The 21,770-nt window shown below is 51.5% G+C and overlaps 1 protein-coding gene across 2 annotated transcripts in view; it reads left to right on the top strand.

The window, feature by feature from the left end:
• The window catches only part of HJURP (Holliday junction recognition protein), a 967,877-nt gene that overhangs the window by 927,264 nt on the left and 18,843 nt on the right, over positions 1-21,770 (top strand). For both annotated transcript variants that reach the window (XM_069620625.1, XM_069620626.1), the window contains one exon: positions 12,007-12,064. In XM_069620625.1, coding sequence (XP_069476726.1) covers positions 12,007-12,064 — 58 coding nt within the window. The remainder of the gene's footprint in view (positions 1-12,006; positions 12,065-21,770) is intronic.

The following is a 21,770-nucleotide window of genomic DNA, read 5'->3' as shown; positions in this document are numbered from 1 at the left end:
AAAGCCACAGCGAAGTCGTTGGGCACTGCAGTTTGACAACCTCCGCCTTTTCGTCCTAGGGGACAGCAATGGAGGGGAGGTTCCTTTCGCTATTACTCGTCCTTCAGTAAAGCGAGAGGAGCTAGCAGTCAAAGAGGCCACCGTAAGAGTGCCAGAGGTGGAAACAAGGGTACTCGAGGTGCCAAGGCCGCTGCGGCAGTTGCCTCTTTGCCTTCAGGCAACGCAGCAGCCGCTACCACTCAGTCATGAGGCCAGGTCCCATGGTTCGCCGGTTGGGGGAAGGCTGGCGCAGCATCTTGTAGAGTGGCGATCCATTACCTCAGATGTGTGGGTTCTGGAGATCATACCCCACGGCTGCTGTCTTCCCTTTCGGCAGAGACCTCAAGATAATCCACCTGGGAACCTCTCTTTGAAGAGTCCGGATCCGCTCCTTGCGCAGGAAATTCAAGCCCTGCTGGAGAAAGGCGCCATAGAACTGGTGCCTGTAGCGGAGAGGAACACGGGATGGTATTCCCCTTATTTTTTGATTTCTAAGAAAGACGGGAGATTGAGACCCATCATGGACTTGCGCGTTTTTAACAAACTCTTCAGGAAGGACAAGTTCAAGATGGTTACTCTCTCTCAAGTCCTCCAGGCCCTTCAACTTCAGGACTGGTTGGTGTCTCTCGACCTCAAGGACGCTTACTTCCATGTGCCGATCCATCCCAAGCACAAGAAGTACCTGAGGTTTGCGGTTTGCGGTTGGCGACTCGCACTTTCAGTTTCGGGTCCTGCCGTTCGGATTGACCTCCGCCCGAGGGTTTTCACCAAGCTCATGGTGGTGGTCTCAGGAAAGGGGGGATTCACGTCTACCCCTACCTGGACGATTGGTCTATCAGGGGGAGCTCTCCCGAGCAAGTCCTGGATCATCTGTCCGTCACCTGCCACTCCCTTCACAAGCTGGGCTTCTCCCTCAATTTAAAGAAGTACCGTTTGACACCAACGGAGCGGCTCCAGTACATCGGAGCAGTGCTCGACACATCCCTGGGGCAGTATTTTCCTCCCGAGGTGAGGGCTCTTCATATTCAGCAGATGGTGCACAAGTTTCAACTTGCCCAGAATCTTCCAGCGTCCGAGTTCTTGAGACTGCTCAGCCTCATGGCATCCTGCATTCTTCTGGTGCCAGAGGCTCGTCTGCGGATGAGATCTTTGCAGTGGGCACTCAAGCTCCAGTGGTCTCAGTCCTCCGGCAGGCTGTCGGACCCTGTTCAGGTGCTGCCCTCGGTCGCCCAGGACCTTCTGTGGTGGGCCGTCGAAGACAATCTGATGAACAGGGCCCCATTTTGGCTGCCCTGGCCGGAGGTGTCGATCGTGACAGACGCATCCCTCACGGGATGGGGAGCTCATGCCAACGAGTTGACAGTCAGTGGTCGTTGGTCTCCGTCGGAGTCCAGACTCCATATCAATCTGTTGGAGCTGAGGGCCGTCAGGCTTGCCCTGAAGGCTTTTCTGCCGACTGTGCGAGGAAAGAGTGTCGTGATTCTAACGGACAACACAGTGGCCATGCACTACCTCAACAAAAGGGGGGGGCAGGGTCACTTCCTCTGTGCAGGGAGGCGATGCAGCTCGAGTTCTGGGCCATCCAGCAGGAAGTTTCGATCTCGGCTGTTCATCTGGCCGGAGACGACAACGAGACGGTGGACGCTCTGAGCAGGCAGAGCACGATCTCTCACGAGTGGGAGCTGGCTCAGGAGATTCTCTTGGAGATCTTCACCCTTTGCGGGACCCCTCAAGTGGATCTCTTAGCCTCCAGTGTCAACCGGAAGTGCGAAAAGTTCTGCTCGCAGGAATTTCCACCAAAAGGAGCCTTAGGAGACACGTTCGTGGTGGGGTGGTCATTCCCACTGCTGTACGCGTTTCCTCCAGTCCCCGTCATCCCGCAAGTACTGCAGAGGTTATGGAGGTTCGGTTCCCGGATGATCCTCATTGCTCCGGCGTGGGCCCGGAGGACGTAGTACCTGGACCTTCTCGACTTGTCAATCTGCCCTCCACGTCGTCTTCCTTACCGAGACAATCTGCTCTCACGGGAGGGGGGGTCAGGTTCTCCATCCAGAGGGCAGATCCCTCAACCTTCACGCTTGGCTTCTGAAAGGTTGAGGTATAAGGATTGGGACCTCCCTGAAGACGTCATGTAGGTGTTGCTCTCGGCCAGGCGGCCGGCAACAAAGTCTCTGTACCATTGCCGTTGTAGAAAGTTCTGCGACTGGTGCAGAGCTAAGAATGTGGATCCTTTTGAATGTGACATTCCCATGGTTCTGTCTTTTTTGCTTTCCTTGGCCCACAGTGGCAGGCAAGTGGGGACCATTAAAGGTTACCTGGCTGCGCTGTCCATATTTAAGCACTCGTCTGAAGAATGTTCCTATTTTAAGATTCCTTTAATTTCTCAGTTTTTGAAAGGGCTCACTAATGTGTTCCCTCCGCCACCTTTTCTGGTGCCCGGTTGGGATTTGAACCTTGTTCTTAAGTTTCTTATGGGTGCTCCGTTTGAGCCTTTGCATTCTTGCCCTTTGAGACTGTTAACTCTGAAAACTGTGTTTTTGGTTGCGGTTACTTCCGCTCGCAGAGTGAGTGAGTTACAGGCACTTTCAGTTAAGCCACCCATCACTGTGTTTCATAAGGACAGGGTTGTCCTTAGAGTTCTTCCTTCTTTTCTTCCAAAGGTGGTTTCAGAATTTCATTTGAGCCAGAAGGTTGTTCTTGCGGCGTTCTATCCTCCTCCACATTCTGGTAAGGAAGAGGAGAGGCTCCATAGGCTCGGTCCTAGGAGAGCGTTGAGCTTTTATATTTCGTGCATGTCCTGGGTCAGAGTGGACGATCAACTTTTCATTGGTTACGCTGAAAAGCGTTTGGGACAAGCTGTGACGAAATAGACTTTGTCTCGTTGGATTATTTTAGCTATCTCCGAGTGTTACCGCTTGGCGGATAAGGACCCTCCGGCTGGCTTGTGGGCCCATTCTACCAGGGGAGTGACTGCGTCTACTGCCCTGCAGAGGGGTGTTCCTATTCGTCACATCTGTGATGCAGCCACCTGGGCTTCAGTACATACTTTTGTACGGCACTACTCCCTCGATTCCATCCGAGGGCAGATTCTGGCCTTTGGCAAGGCTGTCCTTTATTCCACAATTCGATTGGGCGTACTAAATTTGTGTTCTAAATTCTTTTCCCACCGCCTTGCTTGGTACTGCTTTGGGAGTCTGTCATAGATATAGAATACGTCGGAGGACCCAATCCCCCGAAGAACAAGTTACTCTCTTACCTGGTAACGTTCTTTCGATGGGATGGTCCGACGACGTATTCCATATCGCTCCCTCCCTACCTTCCCCGCTGCAGAATTTCTTTTGCGATTGCAGCTTGTGTTCCGCAAGGCCTTGTGTGTCTGACTGGCAGAAAACTGGTGGCACACGTTCTGGGGGAAAAAACTACAACTGAGGCTATGGGCGTCGTGCGTCCTACTTATCACATCGGGTGGCGTTGGCCGTCGGAGGAGGTCCTCGGGGACGGCGCAGGACGCAGACGCCGAAGATTTTCCAAAGCAGCACAGCTGTGGACATTACCTGTCATAGATATGGAATACGTCGTCGGACCATCCCATCGAAAGAACATTACCAGGTAAGAAAGTAACTTGTTCATCTAGATGGATTGTCCAATGCATCACTCTCCGTTACCCTCTTGCTAAGAGAGAACTACCCTTCAAGCCGAGAGCACATTCTACTCGAGGCACTGGGGCTTCCATAGCATTCATTACAAATGTCCCTCTTGAGTCCATTTGCAAAGCGGCAACCTGGATTTCTGTACACACCTTTACAAAGCACGACTGTCTAGATGCCCACTCTAGATCTGATTCTCAGGTGGGAAAAGCAGTATTAAGACCTCTTTTCTACTGTTCCTTCTCACATCCCACCTCCAACTCCGTGTACTGCTCACTAGTCTATGCACAGCATGTGATTCTAAGCACATTAACAAACATCAGAAGACAATCCATTACTTAACGTAAAAGCATTTCTGATGGTTGTATCTTCTTAGATTCACATGCGCCCACCCTTCCTCCCCGCTCGGATGGAAGGAACATAGACATCCTTTATCTCTCTCTTTTTTCTGTACTCACTCACGTCTAATAGTATCCCTCAGGGCAGAAAAAATACAGAGGAACCTCGACGAGTGAGGGATTGTGGGTACACTGCACGTCACTATAGGGATAGTGTTACAGACATGCCTTGTTGACGTCCCCTTTTCGACTTTGAAAAACAAAATGCAATACTCTGCAGTGACCACTGGATGTCGGACTATGCACAGCATGTGAATATAAGCAGATACAACCATCAGAAATGCTTTTACAGTGAGTAAGGCATTGTCATTCATGAGCATGTGAATCCATGCCAGACCCCATTCTGGAGAAGGACCAAGTTACTTACCTGTAACTGTTGTTCGAAGGGATTGTGTCCTCGACGTATTCCTTATCTTGATAGATTACATCCCAGCTTGCTGGCCTCGGAAATGTTTTCAGTAGAGGGCGCTGTGCGTCTGTCCATCGAGCTGGTGTCCCTCGACAGTCTCCGTCTCGGCGCTGACGTCATAGTGCGTATAAATAGACTTGCGCAGCGACCGTTGTTCAGTTCTGTTTTTCCACGTATTGTGGGCCTTGGAATCGTGTTGCTCAGTTCTTTCTTCAAGACGATTCAACTTATTCTTCGAAGATATCATCTTAATTCGATGGCTTCCTCATCCGAACCGTCAACCCCACGGTCCGGCTTCAAAAAGTGTTGTGATTGTGGGAAGAAAATGTCGCTGACGGAGCCTCACAGGATCTGTTTGTGGTGCCTGGGATCGGAGCATCACTGTTCGGAATGCGAGGACTGTATGTCCATGACGGCGAAAGCCTTGAAGGAGCGTAAGGGGAAGCTAGAAAGAGGTAAGACTCTTAAAACTTCTACTCCCTCGAAAGTTTCTTCGGCAGAGTCGAGACATTCGTCTCCTCGCCGTCACAGGAAACATTCCCATTCAAGGTCTCGAAGCGGTTCCCATCAGTCTTTGAGTTAGAAACACTCTAAGAAGAGGTGTTGTAGCTCTCCCTCTTCTTCGTCTTCTGTCTCCCCGGAAAGGGTACCTGTCCCACGAAACACAGCTCTCCAGCTAAGTGGGAGGAATTCTGTAAGAAAATGCTTAGCGTCTTTGAGAAAGCGGCCTCGACCCCCACTCGAAGACGGCTAAAGGTGATACCCTGGGTGAAACACCCGAAAAAGCAAAACGCCGCGAGTCGTTGCACCCGGCGAAAGAAACTACCCGAGAGCGTCATGAACCCTCGAGTAAAGGCAGTAAGGTCGCGTCATCGACGCCGTCGTCGAAGGTTTCTTCGATTCATAAATCTGCATCATCAACGCCTTTGTCGAAGGGTCTGTCGACGCATAAATCCGTTGCATCAACACAGTCTTCGACGCCACTGTCGACTGCGATACAAGACACACCTACAACTATCACTACATCTCAGACAGTAGAGGTGTCGAGGACTTCGACCATGACCTCGAAGATGCCGTTGACAACTTCGATGCCTCCGAGTAGGATTCTGATCCTCTCGAGTACTTGGAGGTCTCTTCAAACTTTTTTGATGCAGTTTTCGGGTTTGTCGAAGCCTTTGACTTCCACGTCGACAACTTCGACGTTTTCTCAACCAGCGACAACCAATTTGGCCCCTTCTGCTCTAGAAATGGGTTTTAAACCATTACCATAAGACTGATTACTTTAGAGCTTTGTCCTCTATATATGAGGAAGGGGAGGATTCCGACCATGAGAGACCTTTTGGTTTACAAAGGACCACAACACCCATACCGGAGGAATTAATCTCTGAAGAGAACAGGTTAAAAGATCTTCAAGACTCTTTACATGAGGCAAGCAGTTTAGATACTTCTCCAGAAGTAGAGTTTGCTAAACCAGACCTTGGGGTGCATGCTGAGACCCCTTGTAGGGTTCTGATGGCTAGAATAATAGAATTCATGGGGTGGTCTACACCTACATCTTCTTTTCAGCAGGATGAACTTACTGACATTTTAGTTAAAGGTCCACACGAAGATCCTGTTGTTCCTTTTCATACTGCTCTGCAAAGAAAGATCTCTGCTATTTGGGAAACTCCTCAAGTTATCCCTGCAGTTAACAAGAAATTAACTACCAAATACAGGGTATCTGCTACAGATCCTGAATATTTGAGCAAACATCCAACTCCAGAGACTTTGGTTGTACAAGCCGCAACTTCATCAAATAGATCTGCATACCCTACTATTCCACAGGACATGGACGATAAAAGGTTTAATGCTATGTCAAAAAGTCTTTTCGGCATTTAGCATATCGCTTAACTCTATTAACAGCACTTGCACGCTTGCAAGATTCAGCCATACGCTTTGGGAGTGTGCTTCATCTGCGGCTGACTGTTTCCCAGAAGGAGAGGAAAGAGAAGCATTTTTAAACATCATCAAAGATGGAAAAGATGCAATGTGCGAGTCCCTTCAAACAGGCGTTGAATCTGCAGACAGTATCAGCAGGGCCATGGCGGCAAGTACCACAATCCGCAGATTTGCGTGCTTGCGGAAGTCTGGTTTTGCTCCAGATGTACAAGCTACACTTTTGAACATGCCCTTTGACAGCACTTCTTTGTTTGGTAAGAAGGCTGATGACAGCCTGGAGAAATTACAAATATCCAAGGCAGCGGCGAAATCTCTTGGGGCTGCAATCCGGCAGACACCGAATCACCACTGAGGAGCTTCCTGGAGGGGTAGGTCCTTTCACTTTTACTTCCCATTCGGAAAAGATAGAGGACAGCCAGCTCAAAGGGGCCAGAAACGATTCACCCGTGGTGGACGGGGAAAAGGTACAAAAGCCGCAGCAACAGGTGCCACTCTACCCTCGGCATCTGTGTCAGCCGCTTCAAAACCCCTCTGGTGTCTCCCCTCACAAGACATCAGTAGGGGGCAGGTTAACTCAACATCTGGCAGAATGGCAGGCTATTACGTCAGATGCTTGGGCATTGGAGACTGTTGCCCATGGTTACTGCCTGCCCTTCCTACACACCCCTCAGAGTCATCCACCGGGGAACAACTCTTTGAAGTTTCCAGATCCGCTCCTTATGCAGGAAATTATAGACCTGCTACAGAAGGGTGCCTTAGAGCCGGTACCCGTAGCGAAGAGGAACAAGGGCTGGTACTCCCCTTACTTTCTCATTCCAAAGAAAGACGGAGGACTGAGACCCATCTTGGACTTGCGAGAATTGAACAAATTCCTCAGGAAAGACATGTTCAAGATAATAACTCTTTCTCAGATCCTCCAGGCCCTCCAGCTTCAGGACTGGTTGGCAGCTCTAGACCTTCAGGATGCTTATTTCCATGTGCCAATCCATCTCAAACACAAGAAATACCTGCGGTTCGCAATTGGCAACTCTCACTATCAATTTTGAGTTCTGCCATTTGGGCTGAAGGAGGGAAGGGATCCATGTGTATCCCTACTTAGACGATTGGTTGATCAGAGCAGTATCATCGGAACAAGCTCAGATCCAACTATATTATGTCTGCCACTTTCTTCACAAACTGAGCTTCTCCCTCAACTTTAAGAAGTCACAGATGATACCATCACAGAGACTCCAGTTTATTGGAGCGGTCCTGGACACTTCCCTGGGGAGAGCCTCGCCACCAGAGGTGAGGGCCCAAGATATTCTGCAGATGGTCACCAAATTTCTAAATGCCCTACTTTTTCCAGCCTTCGACTTTTTGAGGTTGCTAGGCCTCATGGCATCCTGCATCTTCCTAGTGCCAGAGGCTCGTCTGAGAATGAGATCTCTCCAGTGAGCGCTGAGAACTCAATGGTTGCAATTCTCAGGAAGAATGACAGATCTCCTTCAAGTCCTGGACAGAGTGGCTCGAGACCTTCAGTGGTGGGCCTGTCGGGAGAACATTTTGGAAGGAGAACAGTTTTGGCAACCATGGCCGGAGATAACAGTAGTCACGGATGTGTCACTCAAGGGTTGGGGAGCCCATGCCACGACTTGACCATCAGCGGTCGTTGGTCTCCATTGGAGTCCAGACTACATATCAACCTATTGGAGCTGAGAGGAATCAGACTAGCGCTGAATGCTTTTCTGCCATCTTTACAGGGGGAAAATGTCCTAATAATGACGGACAACAAAGTGGCCATGCACTGCCTCAACAAAAGATGAGGCGTAGGATCACTGCCACTGTGCAGAGAGGCGATGCAGCTCTGGTTTTGGGCAATTCAAGAAGGAATCTCTCTATCGGCAGTTCACTTAGCCGGAGAGATGAACTTGACAGCAGACGCTCTGAGCAGGCAGAGCACAGTCATCCACGAGTGGGAGCTAGCTCAGGAAGTCCTTCAGGAGATCTTCGCCCTTTGGGGAACCCCTCAAGTGGATCTGTTCGCCACCAGTATCAACAGGAAATGCAATCCGTTTTTTTCAAGGGAATTTCCCCCGAGAGAAGCTCTAGGGGACGCGTTCGTAGTAGACTGGGAGTTTCCACTTCTATATGCGTTTCCTCCAGTCCCTGTCATTCCTCAGATTATCAAGAGGTTGAGAAGATTCCGGAAAACTGATCCTAATTGCCCCGGATTGGGCCAGGAGAACGTCGTACCCAGACCTTCTGGACATGTCCATCTGCCCTCTGATTCGTCTTCCGCAAAGAGAGGATCTTCTCTCGCAGAAGGGAGGTCAGGTTCTCCATCCAGGCATCAGAACCTTCAACCTTCATGCTTGGTTTCTGAAAGGTTGAGATACAAGGATTGGGACCTCCCGGATGACGTCATGGAGGTGTTGCTTTCAGCTAGAAGGCCAGCAACAAAGACTTTATACTGCTGCCGTAGGAACAGATTTTTCAGCTGGTGTAGAGAAAAGAATATCAAACCCTTTTCATGCAGTACACCAATGGTGTTATCTTTTTTGCTCTATTTGGCGAATTCAGGTCTTCAAGTTGGTACGATCAAGGGCTACCTCGCAGCGCTGTCAATCTTTAATCGCACTGCGGAGGAGCCATCATATTTCAAATTACCCCTAGTAATCCAATTTCTGAAAGGGTTAACTAATGTCTATCCCCCAAAGCTGTTCCCTTGTGGGACTTAAATCTAGTCTTACATTTTCTGATGAGTACTCCTTTTGAACCACTCCATTCTTGTTCATTAAGATTTCTCACCCTTAAACCAGTGTTCTTAGTGGCTCGAACGTCTGCCAGAACAGTCAGCGAATTACAAACCTCCTCATACAATTTTTCAAAAAGACAAAGTTGTCTTGCAAGTGAAGCCTAATTTCCTCCCAAAGGTGGTCTCTGAATTCCACATCACATAGAAAATAACCTTACCTTCATTCTATCCTACTCCCCATCCAGGGAAAAGGGAAAGAGAGGCTACATAGGGTGGATCCAAGGCGTGCCTTGAGTTTTTATATCAACAGACTTGCTAGGATAAGGCAAGCAGACCAACTGTTTATAGGTTATGCAGGACACAAATTAGGATTGCCAATCACAAAACAGACCATTTCAAGATGGATTGTTTTAGCCATTCCAGAATGCTACAAATTGGCAGGGAAAGAGCCCCCTCAACATCTTAGGGCTCATTCCACCAGGGGTATGGAAGCCTTTTCGGCTCTCCAAAGAGGGGTACCGATTCGGGACATATGTGCGGCTGCCACATGGTCGTCCGCACATACCTTTTACAAAATTCTACAGTCTGGATTCCTTCTCTAGCCAGGAGACAAGATTTGGCAAAGCTGTGTTACATTCTGTTCATTCTTAAAGGGAAATATTCCAATTTTACTCCCACCTCCTTTTTCACACCACTGCTATGGGAGTCTAGCAAGATGAGGAATACGCCGGAGGACACAATCCCTTCGAAGAACAAATTACTTCTTACCTTGTAACATTCTTTCAATGGGATGTTCCTCCGACGTATTCCTTATCGCCCCTCCCATCCATCCCCGCAGTAAAACTTCCCTTATAGTTGCAGCTTATGCTCCTTGAAGGTCATTAACCAATTCATGCACAGCTAATTTCAAGCTTCAAAACGGAACTGAACAACGGTCGCTATGCGAGTCTATTTATACGCACGATGACGTCGGCACCGAGACTGGCTGTCGAGGGACACCAGCTCGAGGGACGTCGACGCGCAGTGCCCTCTACTGAAAACATATCCGAGGCCAGCAAGCTGGAATGTAATCTATCAAGATAAGGAATAAGTCGGAGGAACATCCCATCGAAAGAACGTTACAGGGTAAGAAGTAACTTGTTCTTCTACAGCATGGGTCCGGCATGCATTCACATGCGAACCCTCCCTCCAACCCCTCTGTGGCTCTTCTGTTGGTCCTACTGCCACTTTAAGTTCTACCAAATCTGAAGATGGCTGCCAGAGGAGGGGCTTAGGTAGAGGGCAGTCATTGGCTGGGGGCAGTATGAGCCAGAGACCAGTGATTGGTTACTAGTAGAAAGACAGTTCAGAAACTAAACTGAAACTGATTTTTTCTTTACCGAGGATTCCCAGCCTGACAACGGAGAATTTTCATGAGCATGTGAATCCATGCCAGACCCATGCTGGAGAACAACAGTTAAAGGTAAGTAACTTAATCCTTGTAATGCAATCGATGGTAGGTACATGTCTGGAGTAGCTCCTCGAGAAATATGGTTTCAATTTGGGGCAATTGGTAAGCAGGTGAAGTGTCGTTTCAATTGTCGAATTACAAAGACTGCACGTCCACTCCTCAAGGCACATTCACCCATCTGCCTGTGTTCTCTCTTGATGGGAATATATTAAAACGTAAATATCTAACAAAATGCTGTAGTTTGGCAGAGCATAATATAGTCAAATATGATCTAGGGCAATTCAATTTAAAACCCTGTGTACTGTATGTATCGTATAATTTATTTTGCACTAACAGGTCAAGATTTGATATCATGTTAGGGATTCTAGTTTTCTTTTTTAAAATTTCTAACAAATTAGGATCTTGGTTTGTTTCCTCAAAATTAATTTATATATTGCTAAAATGATTAGTGGAGAGTAATATGCCAGGGGCTAGAATTGTCAGCATAGCTAGGTATTCAAGCATCCGATATGTCAAAAAGGGACTGAGGCGAGGCGCCGCAGGGCGGTGCCTCAGGGGCATTTCTACGCCCCATGCGCTATACTAAATTTCATGGGGTAGCTTACATTTTTGCTGCCAAAGGTTCCAGTACCGTCCCCATGTTGGGGGACGCCAACAAGGATGGAGGAAAGGGGGCTAAAGACTGAGTGCCCTAGTCACTACACTATAGTGAGTAAGTTTAATGTATGTCCACAGTAACAACTGGACATTTCAATTTTTTTTGCACTTTTGTATTTACACTGGCTACCTTCTTTTAAACTGCGTCCTTTCTCTTAACTTAGGCATAGTAAACAGATGCTTTTACCCTGTTGCCTACCTATAATTTATGTTCTTTACAATGTGATTTATGTCCTTTTAAATAGGTCTTTTCACCCCATTAAGCCAGAGTAATTTTTCAAAAATAACACTGTGATGAATGTGCATTCTTAGTTTTAATTGTCTTCATTTTAGGTAGAAATTATAGTTTATAAGTTGTATTAGCTGTGGGGGTATTTTCTCTAACTGTACTTTAAACAAACACTTCTAAATTACAATGTGGTTGTTTTTTGGTTGTGTGAATTTTAGACTATGCAACTACAGAAAAATATCTATTTTACCTTGTAACTCTACTTCCCCATGAGAATAAAATGATTGCTCTCAATTACAAGGAGAAGATTTGTGGTGTTTTTCTTTAGAAATCATAAATCATTTGTCGTTTCATAAACTGTCCCATTTTCAAGAGAGTTTGAAGTACATTTTTGGAAAAGTACCAATAGGTAACTAACCAGAAATGGGGTTGACTTAACTATCATTTACAAGTGAAAAACTCACCCTAATGTATATTCTTTCTATTGAAAATATCTTTATTTCAGAGTGAAAGATGTACTTCGATTTGCAAGACACCCCTAAATCCTAAAATTCTGTTTCCAAGTAAGTGTTATTTTCCCTCAAATTAAGTTTATTTTGTACAGTGTATGTTGAACAGCTGTTTCTGGATATGTTTGTGAACATACTGTTCAATTGATTGCATTCTCCCACAGATTCCACATCTTGATAAATGCCCATCCAGTGTAAGCTGCTCATAAAATGTTCGACAGGTGGTGTGACTCGACATTCTCTCAACTCTCGTTTTTTGTTCCTGCGCCACTCCCAGACTCCGAACATGACGTTGATCGATGTACTAAAGAGATGCACTACGCTCCCTCCTTGCCTCAATTCCATTTTTCTACACATTCCGAACACTATTCAGAACACGGCTCGATTCTTTGATTCAAAATTGTTGCTATGCTCGAATGTCGGGCCTAAACCGTCCAGTTTAAAGCGCTGCAAGCACAGCACAACTCCAAGATGTTCCTTATGGGCCCACGCACTACCTGTGTGGTGTCTGTGTCGGGCATGATATGGAGCAATTTGGTTCTTGTCTGGCCATGAACACGGAGGTGGTGAAGGAACGCTAAGCAAAACTGGTTATCGGTAGACCCCTGTTGAAATCTCCAGCTAACTCAGTCTCGAAATCCTTGAAGGCATGCCATTGTTGGCCTACTCGTGAGAAACAACGGCAGGGTACGTGTCAGAAGACATTTTAAAAAAACAGTTCCACTTGCGTACTGAGTCCCACCACTCATCGTTGCACAAAAAGAAGTGCTGATGCAGATATGATTTCGACTCGTCAGATGAAAGGGGGAAATTCCTACCCTGCGACGAGTAAGTCGATTTAGGGCAGTGAGGTGAAAAAGAAATTATGCAGGTGGACTCAGCTCAGTCTGCGCCGAGTTTGTACGGCACAAAGACAGCCAGGGGAGGTGAAATGCCCTTGTGCTCGATCTGCACCAACGATGATACCATTGACACTCACCTCGGATCATGAAGCCCCTTAACCAGTGGATATACTGCGGGACCGAAGCTGAGTGCTTTGATGAAATTTATCCTCAACGAGGAAGGCAACCCAATACCTTTTGGGATGGAGCCACTAGCGGGCTCAGTCTTGGACCTGTTGCCTAATTTCATGGCGGACCAGGTGGGATTACTGGAGCTGGAGGAGGGTCTCCACGACGTAAGCAGACTGGACATGTCCCAGGGCACCGAGTTTCAACAGGCAGCCCATACATGCATCCTAATGCGCAGTACTGTAAGGCGGTCGAGAAGGATGTTGTGGGGTTTGGCGTACCATCAAAGCCGTTCTGCAGTACGACTTGACCGATATCCACATCCAAGAACTGCAGGCTGAATGGGCCCTACTGTTCTCCAGCATGGGGTCTGGCATGGATTCACATGCTCATGAATATTCCCCGTCGTCAGGCTGGGAATCCTCGGTAAAGAAAAAAAACCAGTATCAGTTTCGTTTCTGATCTGTCTTTCGTAGTAATAACCAATCACTGGTCTCAGCGTCATACTGACCACAGCCAATGACTGCCCTCTACCTAAGCACCGCCTCTGGCAGCCATCTTCAGATTTTTACCGCACGTTCATGTGTTGGGATCCTCGTGCTATTGCTCTCGAGCGTTAGTGCTATTTTTCGCGCTTTTTTCACAAAAACTTCGATTCTTTCGGTCAAAAGAGCCTCAAGCTCCACCGATCCTACATCCGATCAACGGGGACCCGTGTCGGATTCGTCTGCGCCCCTCAAGGGTGAAGATTTCGTCGAGCTACACTTCGGAGGACTCCAGAAGCTTCTCAGGCCCGGTCTCGGAGATGGCCCAGGAGAAGGGAAGCTCGACGCCCGGAAAGCTGTTCAGGGTCTGCCCTGGATGCCAGCTGCAGAACGTCTTTAAGGAGGACGAACACTCTTTCTGCCTTTACTGCCTTCATGAGGACAAGACGCACGTGGAGAAGGACTGTGCGTTTTGCGGCAACATGTCGGAACGGACCATGAAGGACCGCCATCAACGTCTCGCCAACTGGCTGGAGGGTAAGAGCCCGTCTGGCGAGAAGAAGAAGAAATCCGAGCGGTCTTCTAAGACCTTTGAGGGCGCCCCGGCGACGGGGGCCCAACATAAGGCCAAGCACCGCGAGTCCGCTGGCACCGGGAGCGCCGAACGGTCGGGCTCTACGGGCGCCAGGCAGGGCGCACCCTCCCCGGCACCATCAACCACGAGCCAACGCTCTGGGTCGGGTAAGAGGAAGGCCGAGCACCCGGCGAAGCTCCTGGAGAGGCCCCGGTCGAGCTCTAAGGCAGAGGAGGAGCGTGGCAGTGCCCCCTCCCTCAAGGATAAGGCGGTGAGCGCACCTAAGGTGGTGAAGGCCTTGGTCCATCCGACCAAGCCCTCTATCGAAACGGTCGCGGCGGCCCTGGCTCAGCCTGTGGTGGCTGCACCGGTGGTGGCGACCTCAGGGCCCAGAATCTCCCTGCCTCCTCGGAGGGAGTCTTCCTTTGTGCCCATCGATAGGACCCCCGTGAAACCCTCCGTGGGGAAGAAGAAGGGGGGGCAGGGCGTCGTCGTAGATTCGGCCTCAACCTCAGAAGAGGAGCTGATCGAGGTCTTAAGCCACGGCCTAGGCGTGGAAGAAGGCCAGCCCGTCGGAATGGACCCCGACGCAGGTGATGACGACGACATCGTCGAGGATACCGACGGGGCCCCTGCTCGCCCGTCGGATTCCCCTCTGCCAGCGCCGCAAGACAACTCGGCGGCCATTTTGTTGGCCATACAGTCCTTATGCTCCGAGATAAGGACGAGGCTACCGTTACCGACGGAGGAACCTCTCCTGTCGGGGGATCCAGAACCGGGACCTTCTGGTGTTCCCCCTACCAAGAAAAGAAGGATCCATCCACCACCTCCTTTTCAACCGTCGCGCCCCGTCCAGCCCTCCTCCCCGTCCACCCGAGGGGATGATACGGGGACTGACACGGCAGCAACGGGTACGGACGACGAGGCATACGACGAGGATTTTCCGTCGTCGCCTCCCGCCAGGGCTTCTCCGCCCGACGAGATCGGATCTTTCCACTCCATGATCTCCAGGGCTTCCGAGCTTTTCCAACTCTGCCCTGAGGAGAAGAAAAAGGAAGGCTTCCTTTATCAGCGGCGCGAGGCCAAGAGGAAGACGGTCCTCGCAGTGCCTCTGTTGGACGACATTTGGGATGAGGGCCTTTCCCTCCTCAAGAACCCTTCCACGACGCCAGCTAGAAGAGACCGGTACGAGAAAAAGTACCGGGTCCCGGACACGGCCCCCCTGTGCCTCCGGGCGCAGCCTACCCCGGATTCCGTCGTCTCCGCGGCAGCCAGGAAGAAAGCGGGGGGGGTGCGGCCTCCACATCGACTTCCCCGCCGGACGGCGAGGGAAAGAAATTGGATGCTATGGGACGTAGAGTCATCTCGTCGGCAGCGACGACGATTAAAGCGGCCAACGCCTTGGCTATCGTGGCTCGCTACGACAGGGAGCTCTGGTACAAGATAGCTCCCCTGCTGGATTTTCTGCCGGACGACAAGAGGGCGGAGGCCCTGGAGATCCTGCAGGAAGGTGAGGTGGCCTCGGACCACGCCATCACCGTGGCGACGGACATCGCCGACACTGGGTTCCGCCAGCTGGGCAACGGCGTTTGCCTTCGACGTCGTGGATGGCTCAAAGCTACGGACTTCCGGCAGGACGTCCAGACCAGAGTCCTGGACATGCCCTTCGACGGGAACAACCTGTTTGGGAAGACAGTGGACGATTCCCTTCAGGCCATCAAGGCGGATACTGAGACGGCCCGGGCCCTCGGAGTTCTGCAGCAACGTCGGACGCCCTTTCGGAGCAGCGGAGGCAAGGGCGCCTCCAGAGGTTCCGGCGGCGGTTTCGCTTCCTACCGTCAAGCGGCCCGCTCGTCGTCGCAAGAGGCCTACAGAGGACGAGGCAAGTCTAGCGGACCCCGCCGTTCGTCGCCCAGGAGGTCAAGGCGGCAAGGCCGCGTCCAAGCAGGATTGAACCGGCTGTGGGGTCGGGCCCCCACCGGAGCACCCCGGTGGGAGGCCGGCTGGCGGGCTTCGTCAGCGTGTGGGAGTCCATCTCCACCGACCGTTGGGTGCTGGACGCCCTGGCCCGGGGCCACGCGCTCGAGTTTCAAAGAAGGTGCCCGCGTGTCCCCCCCCGTGGCCAGGAAAGAACTTCACGTCCCTCAACTTCTCCTGGAGGTAAAGGCGATGCTCAGGAAGGGCGCCATCGAAATCGTCCCAAAGAGGCTTCGGGGCTCCGGAGTTTACTCGAGATACTTCCTCGTGAAGAAGAAGACGGGAGGATGGCGCCCCATCCTAGACCTCCGACGTCTGAACAAGTTCATCAAGGCGCAGAAGTTCCGGATGGTCACCCTCCAGCACGTCCTGGGCCAGCTGGAGGAAGGGGATTTCCTATCGTCGTTGGATTTGGAGGATGCCTACTTCCACATTCCCATCCTAAAGGGGCACCGAAAATTCCTCAGGTTCGTGGTCCAAGGGCGTCATTACCAGTTCAGAGCCCTCCCCTTCGGACTACGGTCGGCACCCAGGGTATTCACCAAGTGCCTCGCACCGGTGGCGGCGCAGCTGCGCCGCGAGGGGATCCACGTCTACCCCTACCTGGACGACTGGCTCATCCGCGCCAAGACGAGGGAGCTCGCCGTGGTTCACACGGCAAGGACCGTCCAACTCCTCACGGACCTGGGATTCTCCGTGAACTACGCCAAATCCCACCTGGTGCCCGCGCAAGTCGCACTGTTTCTGGGAGCGAGGCTCGACACAGTGTCCCTTCTGGCCTCCCCGTCGGAGGAGAGGACCAGGACCATCTTGGGCAAGGTGCAACGGATGTTGGTGGCCGACGCGGCCAAAGTGAGGTCCATCAAGTCCCTCCTCGGGATGATGTCTTCCTGCATCTACCTCATTCCCATGTGCAGGCTCCGGATGCGCCCGTTGCAAGAATTCCTGGATGCGCGCTGGATCCAGACGACGGGCAGCTTCGAGGAAAGGATCAAGCTCGACGAGAACTTCCGACGAGCGATACGGTGGTGGGGCACCCGCGCGCATCTGACGGCGGGCATGGACTTCCAGACCCCAGCCCACCAGGAGACTGTGACTACGGATGCCTCCCTGGAAGGGTGGGGAGCGCACACCGAAAATCTGCACGCAAAGGGACTCTGGCTCCCGACGGAGAAGTCCCTGCATATCAACGTCCTGGAGCTCCGTGCAGTGTTTTGGGCCCTCAGGTCTTTCCTTCCGTCCCTCAAGGGCAAGGTGGTGAGGATCTTCACCGACAACACCACCACCATGTTTTACATCAGGAACCAGGTCCCCAGCGCTGTCCAAGGAGGCGCAGGACCTGTGGCATTGGGCCGTCGCCCAAAGGATTTTTCTGGTGCCGTTTCATCTGGCAGGGATAAAAAACACCATCGCCGACTCACTCAGCAGGGAGCTGCGCTCGTGCCACGAGTGGGAACTACGGCAGGATCTGGTGGATCGCCTCTTCCGACGGTGGGGCACACCCCAGATCGACCTGTTCGCGACGGCGACGAACACCAAGTGCCGGAGGTTCGCCAGCAGGTTTCCCCAGACGAGGAGCATGGGCGATGCTTTCTCGTTCCCCTGGGAGGGCCTGTTCCTCTACGCGTTCCCTCCCTTGCCTCTGCTAATCCGGCTAGTCAACCTGCTCAAGAGGTCACGGTGCAGGATGATCCTCGTCGCACCCTCGTGGCCGAGGCAGATATGGTTCCCGGACCTTCTGGACTTGTCAGCGTCCCCGCCGATCAAGCTGCCGGCGGACGCGGATCTACTCTCCAGGGAAGGAGGCGCCATCCTCCACCACGACCCGAAGTCGCTGAACTTGCAGGCCTGGCTCCTGCAGCGCTAGAGTTTGGAGGATACGACATACCGGCCGACTGCAGAGAGGTTCTTGCAAAGGCCAGGGCGTCCTCGACTCTTAAATGCTACGGACACAAATGGAAGAGGTTCTCTGTCTGGTGCCACGCACAGAAGATTAACCCTCTACGGATTACGGCTCCCCAAGTACTGCCGTACCTGCTGACGCTGGCCAAAGCTGGCCTGGCACACGCGTCCATCAAGATTCATCTTGCTGCGATCTCCCGATACACCAGAACCACGGGGCGGACGTCCTTGTGGTCTCATCGCCTGGTGAAAGAGTTCATGAAGGGACTGTTCAGATCGTTCCCGCCGGTGAAGGCTCCGGCCCCGGCGTGGGAGCTCAACGTGGTGCTGACCAAGCTCATGGGACCTCCGTTCGAGCCTCTGCACTCGGCTCCGTTGAAGTTTCTATCGTGGAAAACTGCTTTTCTTGTGGCCATCACCTCCGCACGACGAGTGGGAGAGATCCAGGCCCTTTCCTGCAAGGCCCCGTACTTGACTTTCCACGACACGAGGGTAGTGCTCAGGACGCACCCCTCCTTCATGCCCAAGGTACCGTCGGACTTCCATCTCAACGAACCCTTGGTGTTGCCTTTATTCTTCCCGTCGCCTTCGTCGCCGGCTGAGAGGACTTTGCACTCGCTGGATGTAGCTAGAGCGCTGAAGTTCTACGTGGACCGCACGAAGTGTTTTCGGAAGACGTCACAACTCTTTGTGAACTTTGGACCTGTCAATCAGGGGAAGGCTCTCTCGAAGGCTTCCATTTCCAGATGGCTCTCCGGCTGTATCATGTACTGTCATCGGTTGGCAAACCGACCTCTGCCCAGCCGTCCGAGAGCCCATTCCACCAGAGCGATCGCAGCTACCACGGCGTTCCTTTCTGGTGTGCCCCTGCTGGACATATGCAGGGCTGCTACGTGGAGGTCGACGCACACCTTCACGAAGTTCTACTGCGTCGATCGGGATTCCAGGGAGGAGTCCAGGGTCGGCCAAGCAGTGCTGCGCAACCTGTTCGCCTGAGGTGAGCCTGGTGAGGAGGTAAGATGCTTAATGTTGAGTTTGATGCTATGCTTAATGTTGAGCCTTTGCCACCTCCCGTGGTTGTGCATGTGTATACTGCTATGTATTCTTTATTCATGAGCATGTGAATCCATGCCAGACCCCATGCTGGAGAAGGAACAAGTTACTTACCTGTAACTGTTGTTCTCCAGCATGGGTCTGGCATGGATTCACATGCGAACCCTCCCGCCTACCCCTCTGCGGCTCTTCACTTGGTCATACTGCCACTTCACGTGCTTCCAAATCTGAAGATGGCTGCCAGAGGCGGTGCTTAGGTAGAGGGCAGTCATTGGCTGTGGTCAGTATGACGCAGAGACCAGTGATTGGTTATTACTACGACAGACAGATCAGAAACGAAACTGATACTGGTTTTTTCTTTACCGAGGATTCCCAGCCTGACGACGGGGAATATTCATGAGCATGTGAATCCATGCCAGACCCATGCTGGAGAACAACAGTTACAGGTAAGTAACTTGTTCCTTGCTTATCCTTTACTAACCTTTAAGAGCCTTGGCAAGAGTGCCTCTGTATCTCTACCCCAACCCTATAGTGGGTAGTACCACAGACACACCCTGCAATCTTTACAATTGGTCTCCCCAGGAACGAGTAATAGTGTCCCAGTAACGATTCTTACTTCTCTCTAGAGCTTGGGTTTTATTGGTGGTGAGTAGGAGTCCAGCATCAATTCCCCCTTCTCCAGCATGGGGTCTGGCATGGATTCACATGCTCATGAATATTCCCCGTCTTCAGGCTGTGAATCTTTGGTAAAAGAAAAAACTGTTTCACTTTCACTTTAAAACTTTATTCCTCCTCTAAACCACTCACTGTCCTCTGGGTCATACTGACCCCATCCAATGACAATCCTCTTCCTAAGCCCCGCCTCTGGCAGCCATCCTCAGATTTTTACCACACGCTTCATTGTTGGGAGTCCTCGAGTTGCTCTCAGAGCTATTTGTATGTTTTTTTGACTGAAAAAGTTCAATTTTTGTTTCAAAGAGCCTGTTTGCTCTTTTCTTCATCAGCTGACAGTGGGATCCATTGTTGGTTAAGTTCTGTGCCTCTCAGGGGCGTAGATTCATCGAAGATTCTAAAGACCATCTTCGGCCTACTTCGCACCCTCCGACCATGACGGAGGAGGAGGAGGAGGAGAGGAAGGTCCCTCTTCAGGCCCTGCACCAAATGCAGGCTATGGAATGTGTTTGTGGAGGACAAGCACCTATAATGCCTCTACTGCCTACACCCGTACCATAAGGAGGCAGAGTGTGAGATATTCCAAGGTTTTTCTAAGAAGACGACAAAAGACAGGCATAGTAGGCTAGCGGCATGGCTTAACACGAACAAGGCCTCTGACCTGTGCTTCGAGCAGGGTCATGCCTCGTCCAGGGCCAAGTGGTCTTCTAAGTCCTTTGAGGGCACCTCACCCATGGGGGGGCCAAGATAAGGCCAAGATCCACAAGTCCAAGTACACCGGGTTCACTGCGGAAGCAGGTCCCTAAGTGGATAGGCGCAATCAGCATCACCTTCCGCCTCCATTGTCAGCCTACCTTCGAGCTCCTCTTCAAAGAGGAAATCTACCACAGCTAAGCTACAGGAGAAATCCGAGAAGCCGAGGACAGAGGTCAAGAAGGCTGCACAGCCCAAGCAGGCTCAACCGGCACAGGTGAAGACCTTGTCTACGACCCTGTCGACGGCTAATACTACCACAGCAGCTACGGGTGCTGATCCTACGAGGGTGGCTCCCATAGCGCAGAAAGTGTCCTTGCCCGCACAGCCAACACCGCCGCAGAGACTTTGTCAAAGTCTGCAGGCACGCCAGAAGGGATGAAGATACTGGCCCGAGCTCTAGTTCAAAATCCTCGGGGAGGAAAAAATGTGGGGGTAGGGGCGAGGAGGCACCGACGCCCTCCCAGGTTGTCGCCAAAGCTATGGAGGTCTCGTCCACGGACAACGAAGATCAGATGCATATTGTCCACGAGGACGATGACGTGGAGGACGACGACGGCGCAGGGCAGGAAGCCAGCGGCCAAGCAAGACTGAACCGGCCAAGACATCGGGCCCCCACTTGGTGCACCCCAGTGGGAGGCCGGCTGAAGTGGTTCATCAGCAAGTGGAGAACGATCATGAACGACAGATGGGTGCTGGATGCTCTCGGCCAGGGGCACATCTTGGAGTTCCATTGCAGGTGTCCTCTTATTCCGCCGGTTACCCGTCAGGAGGAGCACATCCCTCAGCTTCTGGAAGAGGTACGGGCCATGCTGCGAAAAGGGGCGATCAAGCTAGTTCCCCAAAGGCTCTGGGGCTTTGGAGTGATTTCCATATACTTTCCTGTCAGAAAGAAGACAGGGGGCTGGAGACCCATCCTGGATCTACGGCATCTGACCAAATACTTAAAGTCCCAAAAATTCAGGATGGTCACATTGCAACACGTGCTCCGACTACTGGGGAAAAAAAGAGTCTTCTTTATGTTGTTGGACCTGGAGGATGCCTATTACCACGTCCCCATTCACACGAAACATCAAAAATGTCTGTTTCGTGGTGCAGGGCCAGCACTACCAGTTCAAGGCCCTAGCATTCGACTTGAAGTCAGCCCAAAGAGTTTTCGCAAAATGCCTGGCACCAGTGGCAGCCCATCTTCAGGGTACACACGTATACCCGTACCTGGATGACTGGCTGATACACGTCCATTCGAGGGGCTGGCCGACGAACACACGAAGGCGACCGTCCCGACTATTGGCAGATCTGGGATTCTCCATCAACTATCCGCCAGCCTGCTTAAC

This window comes from Ambystoma mexicanum, chromosome 5q, assembly GCF_040938575.1.
Source record: "Ambystoma mexicanum isolate Mex_15411 chromosome 5q, UKY_AmexF1_1, whole genome shotgun sequence".
In the NCBI taxonomy this organism is placed as follows: Eukaryota; Metazoa; Chordata; class Amphibia; order Caudata; family Ambystomatidae; genus Ambystoma; species Ambystoma mexicanum.
Note: the sequence above shows the minus strand (reverse complement) of the source record. Positions and strands in the feature narration are given on the sequence as shown.